Source organism: Biomphalaria glabrata, chromosome 3 (genome assembly GCF_947242115.1).
Source record: "Biomphalaria glabrata chromosome 3, xgBioGlab47.1, whole genome shotgun sequence".
NCBI classification, from domain to species: domain Eukaryota; kingdom Metazoa; phylum Mollusca; class Gastropoda; family Planorbidae; genus Biomphalaria; species Biomphalaria glabrata.
This window is the reverse complement of record NC_074713.1, coordinates 17120338-17136153: the sequence shown is the minus strand read 5'-3', so window position 1 is coordinate 17136153 and position 15816 is coordinate 17120338. Positions and strand designations below refer to the sequence as shown.

Below are 15816 nucleotides of genomic sequence, written 5' to 3'. Positions count from 1 at the left end.
AAAGTGGACAGCAATATATATATAATATATATATATATATACACACAGGGCCGGGGATCCTACAGGTTGATGGGCCCTATGCAAAACGGATTTTGCGGGGCCTTGGGTTGTGATAAGGATAAATAAGTGAAAATTAAGACTTTGTATTAGAAAATAAATTCGTCTTTGCATTTTATTTATAGTTTACTAAGTACAAAATTACTGTCAAAAGTTAACTTTACGAGCCATCTACAGTAGATAGTAGTTTTCCAACAAAAAGCCGACAAACATTCAGATCTAGGCTGCCTTTTAGAGTTATAGTAGAGTCACTATTGCGGAACAGTTTGCAGCTACTTTTAGTTTTCAATTTTTTGCTCCGTAATAGTTAGACCTATGGAAAAACTAAAAGTATCTATTATAGGCATTGCCCATCCATTTTCCGATAAAAATAGACGCTTTGTTTAGTTTTTCAACAGATATTTAAATTTTATATTCAATTCGACTGAGATATGGGTAGTCACAATTACGGAACAGGATTTTTTAAGAAGTCACAATTGCGGAACAGGGTAAAAATGTCGGAACAAAGCCTATATAAAGCATATATTTTATTAGTCTAATACGTGAACTCCTTATCCTTAAATTTACATTAATTTTATTTTTATTAAAGCTAAAGACACACATTGTCACTTTTTTATTCTTTACCTCTTCTTTAATTGTAATTGACGTCATACTACTCTGATTTTCCTTACAAGTTTTTTTCCCCCAATATTCTTTAATTCTTTTTTGTTATATTAATATTATATTTAGGCCTATATATGGTATTATGATTTTTTCTTGTTGCTGGACGTCTGGTTATCATACATTATAAATTATATGTAATTTTATTCTCTAAATGTTTTTAAATTTATGTATACTATTTACTAATACAAACTCATATTTAAATTCCGATATCTAAATCACTATGTAAATATTAAGCTAAATGACAGTAAATGCGCAGGTCAAATAAATAACATCTATAGTGTTCCACAATTGTGACTATCTTTAAAAAGGTAAAAACAGGATAAACACCTCCTAATTTAAAAAAAATTGAATTCCTGGTAGATAGCTATGAAATGAAGTTTTTTCTCATCCATTTATAAACCGAAAAATATGTGTATCATGCAGGTGATGTGTCATTATCATTTTTAAAAAGCCTTAAGCCATGACCTATGCGGTTCTCCTGGTACGTGAAAAATAATGGACGATTCCGCACCTGTCAACTTTAACCTGGAGCCAAAATTAATTTTCTGCTGTGAAAGGAAAACCCTTATATTGGAAATGTAGATAAATGGACCATTCGCAGTACCGTTACAGTAGTTTAGCAGAACATTTCAAAATAAAGTAGATTTTAACTAATTTCGACGAGCTGTTCCGCAAACCTGCCTGCTCCGCAATAGTGACTTTACTATCGACTAGCAAAATATCGCTTTTTTTTTTCTAAGAGGTCAAAATAGATATAAATTTATATTTGTATGCCAGTGACTATTAAAGTAAATTAAGGATTAGAACTTCCTGTTTTGGTTAAAATTCGGCTTATTATTACATTTTTATTAAATGAACGCTGACAATGCCGTTTTTTTTTTTTTTAATCGCGAGTAGGACTGGCGTTTTCCATATTGAATGACACCCCGAAATGACAATTTTGTTTGTTTTAAGGAGATTTGCATCAGTTTTTAGAAGTTTTTAATAATTTCATTAGATTTTCATGACTTGTTCTTATATTTGATAATTTCAGAATTCCAAGAACCCTTAAATTTTATATTAAATTAAATATGGTTTAATATAATAATTTACACCTAGATTTCGCATCGCGCGGGGCCTATGAAAGCGCGGGGCCCACTGCGGCCGCATAGGCTGCAGTGGCCTAGAGAAGACCGGCACTGTATATATATATATATACCTTTTTATAGTTCATCATTCACAAAAAAAAAAAAAAAAACATACACGTGTAACAACATTAGATCTATCTTCTGATAGTAATTTAAGCCTACTAGTTTAGTGAAAAGAGTGCCTCTCATTGGTTCAATGGATAGTCTTTCTATTTTACCTCTGTGCCTCGAGCTGTGCGTAGATGAATCGTTTTTAAAACCAATTTAAGCTACCATAGTAAACTCGTGGTATCTTAAAGACCTTTATCTAGTGGAAAATCACGGGAAAGAAGTTTCCCTCTTGTCAGAACAGTTTTGTAAACCGGTATTATTAAGTCGCGCCATCGACTTCTGGTTTCCAATAAGAATATCTGTTGTTTGTGGAAAGCAAAAAAGAATACAACATTGACTTGTATAGATCAATATCTAGATTTAGTTCAGAGGTTAGAAAATTTTATAGATAATTATTGATAATTGTCCTAAGAGTTGATCCTAAGATTCTTGGAACTTGGAAGCTTGCCTCCATCTGTCTGTCTGAACAAACATTTGTCCACCTTATATATAATTTTAAGTGGATAGTGACATTGACATATTTGTTGGGGCTTTGTCCCATCTTCGCCAGTGCAATTTAAGTACGTCCTTAGGCATCCATCGGGGCTCTTTTTTTTTTATTCCTTATATCTTAATTCTCTCCTCTAAATATCGTTTCCACCCGAGCGCCACGGTGAGGCTGAGAAGTATTATATATTATATTATGTATTAGACTATATAAGATGAGATAAGTAGCATTGCCAGGGAAATTTTATAGATATTTTTTTTTACAAAATACTTATATAGATCAGTGGTCATAAACCATGCTTTATTTTAAACTGCTAATCTGCATTACATTACAAAATGCGCCTTGGTAGTCAAAATAAATGTCATTTGATTTAGACTACATCTAGATCTAGATCTAGAATCGATCTAGATCTATACATAGATCTCTAGAGCCTAGGTCCTGGCAATATTTATTCTGTTTTTGGAGCTGATTTATTTGATTCATAAGCCAAGTTGTTTGATTCCTAGATACAGATCTAACTTCTATTAGACTTCTATATCTATAGGTTAGATCTAGAAATCTAGATTCTAGTAGAGTAGAAGGGTCCATAATTTAAAATTTAATAAATAACATATAGTCTAGATCTATAGTCTATAGAATAGATCTAGGTCTAGTCATATTCATATAGATCTAGATCTAAATATAATTATTATTATTAAAATATTATAATATAAATATTTTAAAATATACTAATACTTCTGTAACACAACAGTAACATGAACATGTAAATGTAAACTAAAGTAAAGTAACTAGATCTAATACTAATAATAATACTAACTAAATTGTCTAAATCTATCTTTAGTATTTTATCTATCATTAGTATCATACATAATGATAATCAGACATCACTATAAGTGACTATATGACTATACTATAGTAACTATACTATCAGTATCTACTATTTACTATTATCTAGATTATTCTAGATTCCTTAGAAGATAACAAAGCTGTCAAAGATTCTCTAGAGTTAGAGAGTAGATTCTAGTCACTAGTCTTATCTTATATTATATTATGATACTACGACATTGACTATGACTAGTATATATATATATAAATATATATACACTATATTACTATATTATTACTATGAAAGTACTTTAAATTAGGATGAAGCTTAAGTGTGAAGTGCAGGTTTCTAACAGGCACTTGCCTACTTTAAATATCCGTAAGCATGGTAGGCCTGCTTTTACTTTTGTTTCACTTGGTCGTAAGCCTGGACATTATAAAGATGGAAAAATTTATCTTTTGCTTTGCACTGCCCAGAATAGAAATGGAACGCACTATTTAGTAAGTATGACTAGATTGTGGGTCTAGAATAGTCTAAATAATACTTTAACTTTAAATATTAAATTGATAATCGAATCTAAATTAAGAATATATAATTCTATATATGTCCAACTAAATACAATAATACTGTACTGGTACTCAGAATCTTAGTAATCTAGGCATGCACACTTCAAGATCTCTAGACTTCAAATTATAATAAAAGCCTTGATATTTTTAATCGCGATTTGTAATAGGACTAAACTCTTAGTCTTAGAGCTAGAACTATTTTTTTTTAATAGCTTTTTTTTTTTGCTAGTTTATAATTACTAATATTCTTTATAATTTGAGTTGTTATTGACTCTGTATATTTCACAATTTTGCCACTATCTGGTAGTGGCGTAGCTAAGGTATATGATGCCCAGTGCTGCAGCTCGTGATGATCTCTCTCTCTCTCTCTCCCCCCCCCCCCCAAAAAAAAAAGAAAATGAATTAAAACACAGAAAAGTCTTTTCCCGAACTAATGTGTATATGTATTGATTGTTCAAGTATTGCTTGTGTATTCATTGTTTAAGTATTGCTTCTTGTGTATTCATTGTTCAAGTATTGCTACTTTGCCAAGAAAAAAAATCAGTTTAACAAAAAGATATTTAAAATAAATCTTACGTACTTTTTTACTCGCAAAACTATGCAATAATTTTATCAATATTTATTTTTTACATCAATCCCCAAATTATTGAGTCGCCAATTTTTAATCATTGATCACATTAATTCCATCTGAGGATTCAATAGTTGAGGTGGCGACAAAAATTCATGTTTACTTACCACATCAGGATATTGCTCATGTCAGGTGATTTCTTGAATTATTTCAACAAGGAAGAATAAATTTACTTCTGTAGCTCTTTCTTGTGTGTTACTACAGAATCTTAACCTTTTTCGCCTGTCAACCTTTTTCTTGTGGCCAATACGTCTTTGTGATCTGATAATCTCCAGATCTGTGCACATCTAGTAGAAGATTTTTTTTTTATCTGTTAGTCAATGTCTCTATAATTTTTGAAAATTAAACCATAAGCATCTTGACGGCTTCTCCTCTGGCGCTCCAGTGGGTTAGAACCAAACGCTTGAAGCTAGTTTTGGTTATTGTGGTGAGGACGTCCTAGCTGTGTTCTGAAGTTGATAAAAAGGTGTGTAAACTGTCTAGTGAACGTAAAAATGATACTGAATTGATTTCAGATTCAGCCCGAATTCCTGCCAAACTCAGAGAATGGTTCAAGCAGACAAGGAATAAGATGATGTCAATGAAAGAATTAGTACATCATCATTATCCAAGACAACGTTGCCATAACATTTGGGAAATTATCTAGAAATATCTGGCTCATAATCACCCAATATTAAAATAAGTTTGTTTAACATTTGTGGGGAAATTTACATATTCGGTTTGGAAGAGCCTTGATTCGGACTAAAAGTTCTCTTAGGAGTGGATCTTGGATCAATAATTTCACAAGCTCCCAGAAATTACCTAGATTTTGTCTTTGCAATTCTTTTTCAACTTGTTTGCGATGCCCATTGAGTGCCAGATTCTGTTTTGAGAGTAAATAAATGATATCCAATTTTTTTTCCAGGAAGCACTAGATCAGATTTTTACCCTTTGGACTGTTTGATCCCTGCCATCAACCATTTCAACTGAGATAACAATCTCCGTCTGTGCTAGCACTGCGCGCCAACAGGACTTTTCAGTCTTGAGCAATGACCATAATATTGTTTACACTGCAGTATCACAATTAATGTAAAAAAAGATAATTTCCATAAAAAAAAATTATATATATATATCTCTGCCATTTCTCAATGGTCATTAAAATTTACAAGAAATCATAGTGATATGAAAATAAACAATGACAAGTATTTTGTAGATCTAGAGGTTTAAGCTCTAGATCTAGATGAAAGCAGCATACTGAGCAATAAAGTAATAACATGTAGCATGTGCCTTAGAAGAAAATGGCCATTCAAAAGTGTGTCACCTTCAGATATTTAAACAACAAATATAGTAAATTTGATACAACCTTGTCTACAGCTTACATTTAATTTAAGAAAGAACATATTGCTAGCTACGCCACTGCTATCTGGTCACTGTCAGTAACAACAGAAATTTGTTAACCTTTGGGTATTTTGGATCTTAATCTGCCCTCTTCCCCCTCTGTCCCCCAATCAATGAAGCATCCTGCTTTTTAAAAAAAATTGTAGTGAAAATATTTTTTTTCCCCTGAGAAATTGACCGTGGGGAAGTCAGCATTTTTTATATGTTCTTTCAGAAATGAAAATGATTATTCCTAGTCCAAACCTCCTGCAAAAACCAGTGATCCTTTACTTAAATAAATGTAAAAAATAATATAACTTACAAACTCATTTTAATCCATCAAACTGCTAGTATATATCAAGTTTTGCTTTAATTTTTTTTTGTAAAATTATAGTTTTTACTTATAATGGGAAGTGCTTTAGAGGTAAATGTAAAATTTTTAAAATTTAGCTTTATTACTTTTTGGTATCTCATGATTGTAGTTAATATACTCAAATTACCACCTACTTCTAAAGTTTTCAAAGTACATCATAGACCTACACATAATAAAACTGTATGCATTGTTTCTACATTTTTTATGTTTATTAAATAAAAGTTATATTTTCTCCTGCAGCTTACAAACAATGTTGAACAAATATTCTCAAAATTCATTTGTGAAGGTAAAGCCACAATTCGATTATCATCACCAGCTGATGATATTTCATTTAGCAAAGTAAGTTTTTATATATTTATAGTATTAACATTCAATTGCATTTTAAAATGAATAATATATAATTTATTTATTCCCTAATATAATCTTTAAAATACATGAATTTGTTAAGAATCAAATTTTGTAATTCCTAGAATCAGTTTTCCATGTTAAATGTTGTTGTGTACTCCTAAAATTTATCAGCAGAGCTAACTTTGTTTTGTTACTAGGCAGATCCAAACCACCTGTCAATTTTGATTAAAATGGTTAAGCTGGCTTCAGAAGGGAAACCATTTCCAGAAAATGTGTTAAGTTCGTTAACACCAGCATCAGCCAAACAGATAGAGAAGCCTTCTTCGAGTCTTCACATCACTTCACCATCACAGTATCCAATGAGTTTCCCAAAATCTTTGCTGGAACTAACTGTAATTGTTTTTTTTTCCTTGTTGTTGCAAACATTGTCATTATCTGTAACTATATATTTTATTTGTGTTACATTTCGCTTATAAAATTTATGATTCCTATGTATTGGATAAAAAATAGTTTAATGACCTCATCTCCTACCTAAAATGTAAGGGTGTTTTTTAGATTAAGATGGTTTGGGAAGTATACTCTGAGATGGGATTGTTAAAAGCACACAGAATGGACACCATTGACTGCTTCATTTATTTCATTCAACATGGTGCAGATATTTATATACAAAACGTATATCATGCCTAGCCTAAATTTGTGTTAAATGTGAAATATGAAAAAGCAGTTTAAGTACCGGTACTATTTTAATTGTTATGGCTTATGGAAATAAAATGAATATTTTCATGAAGAAAAGTCAAAAGAGCTAGAAAGTGAAAATACATGAAGAACATATTCAGAGTACCATAATAAGGACACACTAATTTGTAAAGCCTAGTGACTAAACTAAATGACAATATGTTACATGAACTACTATTCTACAAATGTATTATCTTACAAAGATGTGAAAACTTTAAAAATTTAAAATAAAATTGTGTTATAAACATTTCTTAAATTCAAATTTCAACTATATTCTTCAGGTGAATAATTGTTTACTGAAACGTGTGAGCCCCATGATAACAGCCCTAACCAATCTGAGTGTACTAGATCTAAGTAATAATATGCTACCTCACTTACCTGAGTCTTTCAGTCAGCTTGTAGTTCTTCACACTTTAAATCTGTCACACAATAAGCTTACAGTGTTACCTCCTGTTCTTTATAAGAGTGACATCCGGAAGAGTCTGATGTATTTAGATCTCAAGCACAATGAAATACAGTGCTTGCCAAGGGACATGACCCAGGTAGATTTTTTTTTTGTTTTCGCTGTAACTTTTGTTGCATTAGTTCCTTGGTAATGTAAGAGGATTATACTCTTGTCTACATACAAGAGATCTTCATTTCAAAACAACAATCCAAAGTCTTTCTGAATGCAAACTCTTAACATACTTTGATTAAATAAGACACTTAACTTAAGTTTTATTTAACTGTTACTAAAGATGGGGTGTGAAAAAGCATTCAACTTTAAGTACCAGGATAGATGACTTAATATTTAATGCTTTTAAGGCAAAGTATTGCTATAATTTGTTTTTATTTCTCTATAGTGTATTTTAAACTAGTTTAAAAGCTTGCCTTTGCCTTGTAAAGAATTTTGTTTATCATCTAATTAACAACTCAATATTTAAGAATACCAGGCTTTTTGTCAAAAATGAAAACAGTAATAATACAAATACATTTATTTTTAAAATAGTATTTCTACTCAAATTTAAATTGTTTCAGTTTCTAAAGCTTCACTCCTTAAATTTGGGCAAGAATCAGATCAAGCACTTACCAGAATCAACATCTTTCATCAAGTCTTTGCAGAATCTCTTTCTGCCTGACAATTTACTAGAATATCTCCCTGCAACTTTGCTCAGTAAGTTTTTTGATACCATGGACTTTAGCAACAATAAATTTGTGATAAGTCAGGCTGCAACAGACAGAAGTGCAATATTTCCTTTCCCAACCCTTGTAGAGCTTGCTGCAAGGACCATAATTAGTCATAGGTATGTATGTTTACTTATTTTTCAATTTAAAACCTAATGATCCAAATGCCACCCTTTTCAGTGACCAAAATATAAACTGATTACAGTCTAAGCTCAAGCCAAAGTTCCACCATTATTGTTAACTAAGGCCTTTGGATAAGCAGCTAAACACTATGCCACTTGGGTCATTATTTAAAACCATCCTTTTCTTTTTCAAATATATATACATTTTATCTTTTTCTATCAATTTATCCTGTGACAAGTACATTTCTGAATTATTTTTTGTCTGCAATTTTTTTTTGACTCTTTGTTTAAATGCTACTGGTCATATCAATAAAAACAGCACAAATCTAAATAGTGGGTATATTTAAAAAAAATAAATCTATATCTAATTTTAAGTCATAATTAAAATACGGTACATGAAACAATTTTTAGATCATAGATAGATTTTTACTAATCATGTAAATATTATTGCTGAAGTACTTTCATGCATTAATAGTTGTGTTTGATTTTCTAGTGTCTCCTACACCTCTGAAGATCTTGATGTTCATTCTGTCTGTTATTTGAACCAAGCCCACTTCTGTATTTGTGGTCAACCTTGCTTTGAGTCCAAAGTCTGCAGGTTTATTCAGGGAAAGCTCCAGTGTAGAACAAACTATGGCAATGATTACATCCCTTTCAATGCATATCTGTGCTCTAAAAAATGTTTACAGAGGTTTGATAAAATTTAAATGCTTTTCCAACCAAAAAATAATTTAATCAATGTTGAGGTATGAAAGTTTTGTTAGATAAAGTTTGAATTAAAAGTTTGTAATGAAGAAGAAAAAAAAAAGTGTGAGTGTATTTGTTCCTTATTATTCTGGGACTTACTTATTAAATTATTACTAAATGCTTTCTAGTATTTTTGTGCCAGACTTCTCAGTGCAAACTACTAAAAATACAACATTTTTCTGAGACCAGATTTCTTTGAACAAATGTTCTTAGTAATTTGTGTTTCAGCAATGACTACACTGTAATGTAAATAAAAAAAGTATAATTTTACAACCATTAAAATTTATTATCTACAATTGCTTAGTTTTATGCAAATCAGAAAGTTGATGAAAGAGGTTTTGGTACCGGTAAGTTGATGAATGTGATGTAATTGTAAAAGTTGTCAGAGAGCTAGCAGACAGCACAATTGCTGGTTGCCACTGTCCTTAATTGTATTGTATTTTATATAATGTAATATAAATTTGTTTGGAACTATATGAGTTGTCAGATTTATTGGATGTTTGTGGTCTATTAGATAATATACAATTAATAATTATCTTGGTAAATTTAAACCATTTTATTTCTGAATGAACTTCAGACTCTTTTAACAGGAAAAGCATTTACTTTTCAGTAAGTGACCTTATTATAAGAAAATGTTTGAACAATGTATATATTCACTATTTTGTGGGCATGAGACATGGATCCTTTTTTGTGTATAATTAACATTATTACATTATTACTGCTTTCTTTTCAATTCCAAATCACTTTTCAGTGTTAATAATTCAAACAGCTTCTAAATCTATTATAAGGAAGAATTTTGGCTGAATGACAATTCTGTAGTAAGACTATCTATCAACATATGGATGTGGATTTAATTTCATTTAAATTAACTGTGAATCATTCTTTTTTATTTTTGAAGAAATATTTATCAATTTAAAAAATATCATAATCAAGATCCATCTATCAAAGATTTAAAAAAATTTAAAGCAATATGTAGTAGTCTGTTTTTGTTTTGGCTTTTCGAGCCCAGCAATGTCAGAATGAGAAATAGGAAGAAATCATCTCATCAATTGTAAGTTTAAAAAAACAACAACAGATGTTGAATGAAAGATGCTTGAAATTTTATTTTTTGTTAAATAATATTTTTTTGTATGGAATAATCAAGGGACTGTACTCTACAAGAGAGCCTGGAGATTTAAATGGGAAGAGGTAAAATAGCTTTGATTCACGACTTGCATGCCTTTCTGTCTCTCTAACACTACACAGAAATAAAAAAAAAATAATGAAAGAGAAATACAAAACTAGGTTGGGGAAATAGGTAATATTGTTTCTATTCACACATTTTTAAAGTGACTTCAAAAATAATTGAAACCTTTTTTTAAATGAGAAATAAATCGATACTATGAATTTTTACACACGGCAATGTGGCTGCCATCTTAAGTGATTTTACCTTAAACAAAATCTTTGCCAGTCTATAAATGAACAAAGACGAGGGGGGAGGAAGATCTTTCTAAATTTAGTTTATTCAACTGAGAAGCAAACACATGGTCATTGGTACATTGAATGTAACCCACAATGCAGTTCAATTCTTGGTCCAGGTTAGGACTTGAAAAAATATTTTTTGATTGGTTAACAAATAACATATACATTGTTTGAATACCCGCAATATATTGAAAATCTAAGGTTACAGTTGTCCCATGATTATGACGACAGAAACAAAGATACAGGCACTTAATTTGATTTACTTCTAGTTTGCAAAGATATATAAATCACAGAGGCGTATCTATGTGCGCGTGGTGCTAGCTTCAAGGGGCATCCAACTTTCAAGTATGTATTAGCCTCTTTAACTCGAGATCCCGATGTATTGGCCTGTAAGACCAAGCCGTCTGCCCAAGTTACAGGTCTCGAGCACATCACCTTCGAATCTGGACAGCACGAAGGAGGTGAAAAAAATTAAAGATAGCATGCCACTGCAGAGGTCAAGGCTATGATAATTCTGCGGTCATGGGAGGTCCAGTCTACCGTATCGAAAAGTGTTTTCTTTAAGACAATTATAAACATAGACATAAAATATATGATTATAAAGCACAATACGATCTCCTGAATCGTTCTGGTATTTGAGCTGCTGACGCTGATGCCATGATTATTATTATTTGTGTGTGTGTACACCCGATCGTTCACACATTTTGTTCTCAACTTCAGGACATCGTTGGCACGCCCTCATCAAAGCAACTGAATAAAGCATGAAGCGGCAAGGGAGAAGCTGTCGATATGCTCAGTAAAACATTTTCACAAATGTATGAAACTCTGGAGACACTGACTAGCAGAAGTAGACCTACCAGCTTAAGTTTCGTTGCTGAAGCAGGCGGATTAGTTGTCGCTATGTAGTCCTTTTAATTTGTTAAAATTAGCCTTGTAGATTTGGGCACATGTATTAATTAAAATAAACGTCGCGCAAACCTTTACCAAAAAAAAAAAAAGTGTTGATTCGAGACTGCGAACTCATACTGAAAACATTCCTAGCTATTAGGCGGGAGGACATCGCGCTCAAATCAGTAGGGCCCTATTTGTTTTAACAAAAGCATGTGCCTCAGAGCTGGGGATGAGTACAGAACCTGAAAGAAGTATTTGAAGTAAGAAAAAGATGTTAAGGGAAAATGACATACGCTGTGTATTAATACACAAAAAGAACTACATGTACAGAGGAAAATGAATTCTTCCTTGTACCGTGTTGTTCAAGAAACAATTCCCCGATTTAAATACATTTGTGATGTCAGATAAAAATGATTTCTATTGGCTTTCGCAACTATTAAATACCCAGATTGAAATCACTCTAATGAATTTTGTTAGTGAGCAAAAGAAATATTAACGGATTGTAGCAGTTCTTTTTTCTGAAGCTTCGGAACTTCCCAACCAATGTTTTTTTTAAGCTCAAGAGTCATATTAGATCATTTTATTTTGGGGATTTATGGGGCATCTTGATATTCTGATTATATTTGAGACAACTTGTGAGCAAAGGCTTTAAACTAAAGTTGATGAAAAACTCTTTGCGATCTACGATTACAAATTGAAGGCTCCCTGATTTTGGTAATTTTGTTCACTGAACAAGAGCTGGTTGAAAATTTTGATAAAAACATTATTTGTTTTACCAGCCAAAAAATATGAAAGCTAGAAGGCGGTCTTTTTTTTTTATCCAACGGAGAAAAAAAATATTAGCATCCTTATTTGTATATTGATCAAGTAAAGCTGAATAAGCATTTCTCTGTCAACATAATCCTTGTCACAACGGTTAACAATTTCTGGAGTGTACTTGCATCTTTTTGCTTGAGCAAAACAGGTGCAGTATAGAGGGACTAGAGTAATACGAAAATGAATTTAGGAGTATAGGCCCATTAAAAAACATACAAAATATCTACATGTTTTTTTTAATGTTGCTCCTACTCAGTATTGTATCTTATATAATACAGACATTACTTAAAAAAAAGAACATGATTACGTCCTACTCGTCATGCTTTAATTCATACATATTAACCAATGACTTAAATTCTGCCAAGTCACTGGTTTTCTTGGCTAGCTCAGGCAACCCATTCCATGCTCTAATAGCGCTAGGGAAGAAGGAGCATTTGTACAAATTTGTCCTAGCATATGGAACGACGAATGCGCCATTATCTTTGTGTCTTTCTGAGTATTTTATTAAATTTTGTTTTTGTATTAGAAGATTATGTTTCAGTGTTTTATGTATAATTGCTACTTTACTTTTAAGTCTTCTATCCTGAAGGCCTTCTAAATTTAGTGATTTTACTAAAGGTGTTACTCTAGTCAAATGTGAATATTCACTGCTCTATTTTGTGTCTGTTCCAGTTTCTTAATGTTTTCTTGAGTTGAGGGGTCCCAAACAGAGGATGCATATTCTATTATTGGCCAAACCAAGGTTAAATAACATTTTAGTTTTATGTTCTTATTTGATTTATAGAAATTTCTTTTAATAAACCCTTATGCTTTCTTTGATTTTTTGATAGTTTCATCAATATGGGAATTCCATGAAAGTTTTTCATTTATTATAACACCTAGGTATTTTGCGTTTTTAGTCTGTGTTACTGGGATACCATGAATAAAATAAGTGGAGTTTATTTGTTTTAGTTTTTTTGTTACTCTTAACAACTGACATTTTTCTGGGTAGAAAGACATGATCCAATTTGATTCCCATTTCTGTAATTCATCTAATTCTCTTTGAAAAATTTCTGTATCTTGTGTTGTTTTTATTGTTCTATATACTATGCAATCGTCTGCAAATAATCTGACATTTGTTCCTGAACTAATGCAATATGGTAGCCTAAATATTTATGTAAATTAAAAATAGTGGTGGACATAAGACTGTTCCTTGAGGTACACCTGAGTTTACTGTTATTGGTGTTGATTTAGAGCCATTTATTATTACAGTTTGTTCTCTCCCTATCAGAAAATCTTTAATCCACTGATGCAATGGACCATCAATGCCAAAATATTTTAATTTTTTAAGCAAACTATGGTGGTGAACTTTGTCAAAAGCCTTGGAAAAATCTAGTAAGATAACATTTATTTGCTCACTATCATTTAAACCTTTTGAAAAAAATCATCAATTAGTCCTATTAGTTGTGTTTCACATGATCTATATTTCCTAAAGCCATGTTGGTATGGAGTAAGCACATTATGTTTGTCTAAGTGGTTTATGATGTTACTACATATTATGTGTTCTAGGATTTTACATGTGATGCTGGTAAGTGATACTGGTCTGTAGTTTCCTGGGTCAGATTTTTCTCCTTTTTTAAATAGGGGGGTGGGTGACATTAGCTTCTTTCCAGTCTCTTGGTACTCTGCCCTGGTTAAGAGATGCCAGAAAAAGTATTTTGAACACTGGTATTGGCCGAAGATGTTCGCTTCTATGGTAAATTGTGCGCTGTAGATGCCAGTATTCATGCAGCTCAAAACACAGGACACTCTGCTCCGGACCCCTCTGGTGGCGCTTACATTAACTGAAGGATGCATCTAATACCCAAGGTGTGCCACTGGAGGATGCATCTAATACCCAAGGTGTGCCACTGGAGGATGCATCTAATACCCAAGGTGTGCAACTGGAGGATGCATCTAATACCCAAGGTATGCCACTGGAGGATGCATCTAATACCCAAGGTATGCCACTGGAGGTTGCATCTAATACCCAAGGTGTGCCACTGGAGGATGCATCTAATACCCAAGGTGTGCCACTGGAGGATGCATCTAATACCCAAGGTATGCCACTGGAGGTTGCATCTAATACCCAAGGTGTTCCACTGGAGGATGCATCTAATACCCAAGTTGTGCCACTGGAGGATGCATCTAATACCCAAGGTGTGCCACTGGAGGATGCATCTAATACCCAAGGTGTGCCACTGGAGGATGCATCTAATACCCAAGGTGTGCCACTGGAGGATGCATCTAATACCCAAGGTGTGCCACTGGAGGATGCATCTAATACCCAAGGTATGCCACTGGAGGATACATCTAATACCCAAGGTGTGCCACTGGAGGATGCATCTAATACCCAAGGTGTGCCACTGGAGGATGCATCTAATACCCAAGGTGTGCAACTGGAGGATGCATCTAATACCCAAGGTATGCCACTGGAGGATGCATCTAATACCCAAGGTATGCCACTGGAGGTTGCATCTAATACCCAAGGTGTGCCAATGGAGGATGCATCTAATACCCAAGGTGTGCCACTGGAGGATGCATCTAATACCCAAGGTATGCCACTGGAGGTTGCATCTAATACCCAAGGTGTTCCACTGGAGGATGCATCTAATACCCAAGTTGTGCCACTGGAGGATGCATCTAATACCCAAGGTGTGCCACTGGAGGATGCATCTAATACCCAAGGTGTGCCACTGGAGGATGCATCTAATACCCAAGGTGTGCCACTGGAGGATGCATCTAATACCCAAGGTGTGCCACTGGAGGATGCATCTAATACCCAAGGTATGCCACTGGAGGATACATCTAATACCCAAGGTATGCCACTGGAGGTTGCATCTAATACCCAAGGTGTGCCACTGGAGGATGCATCTAATACCCAAGGTGTGCCACTGGAGGATGCATCTAATACCCAAGGTATGACACTGGAGGATGCATCTAATACCCAAGGTATGCCACATGAGGTTGCATCTAATACCCAAGGTATGCCACTGGAGGATGCATCTAATACCCAAGGTGTGCCACTGGAGGATGCATCTAATACCCAAGGTGTGCCACTGGAGGATGCATCTAATACCCAAGGTATGCCACTGGAGGATGCATCTAATACCCAAGGTGTGCCACTGGAGGATCCATCTAATACCCAAGGTATGCCACTGGAGGATGCATCTAAAACCCAAGGTATGCCACTTGAGGATGCATCTAATACCCAAGGTATGCCACTGGAGGATGCATCTAATACCCAAGGTGTGACACTGGAGGATGCATCTAATACCCAAGGTGTGCCACTTAAGGATGCATCTAAAACCCAAGGTATG

The 15816-nt window shown here is 33.4% G+C and overlaps 2 protein-coding genes across 5 annotated transcripts in view; one reads left to right on the top strand and one right to left on the bottom strand.

The window, feature by feature from the left end:
• The first annotated feature begins 2833 nt into the window (after positions 1-2833).
• On the top strand, positions 2834-9781 carry LOC106056943 (leucine-rich repeat protein 1-like). Of its 4 annotated transcripts, none has more exons than XM_013213894.2 (7): positions 2834-2989; positions 3591-3771; positions 6435-6533; positions 6740-6934; positions 7559-7819; positions 8295-8560; positions 9057-9781. In XM_013213894.2, exons 2-7 carry the CDS (start codon positions 3592-3594, stop codon positions 9268-9270), a joined length of 1215 nt encoding a protein of 404 aa, XP_013069348.2. In that variant the 5' UTR covers positions 2834-2989; position 3591; the 3' UTR covers positions 9271-9781. The 4 variants fall into 4 exon arrangements, with proteins under 4 accessions (XP_013069348.2, XP_055879723.1, XP_013069350.2 ...); XM_056023748.1 differs by having other exon boundaries at positions 3578-3771; XM_013213896.2 differs by having other exon boundaries at positions 2861-2880.
• Positions 9782-10411: 630 nt separating this feature from the next.
• LOC106056919 (centrosomal protein of 128 kDa-like) overlaps positions 10412-15816 on the bottom strand; it is a 107272-nt gene continuing 101867 nt past the window's right edge. The window contains exon 28 of the mRNA XM_056023745.1: positions 10412-10547. Within this exon, the coding sequence (XP_055879720.1) occupies positions 10542-10547 (6 nt within the window). The 3' untranslated portion in view covers positions 10412-10541. The remainder of the gene's footprint in view (positions 10548-15816) is intronic.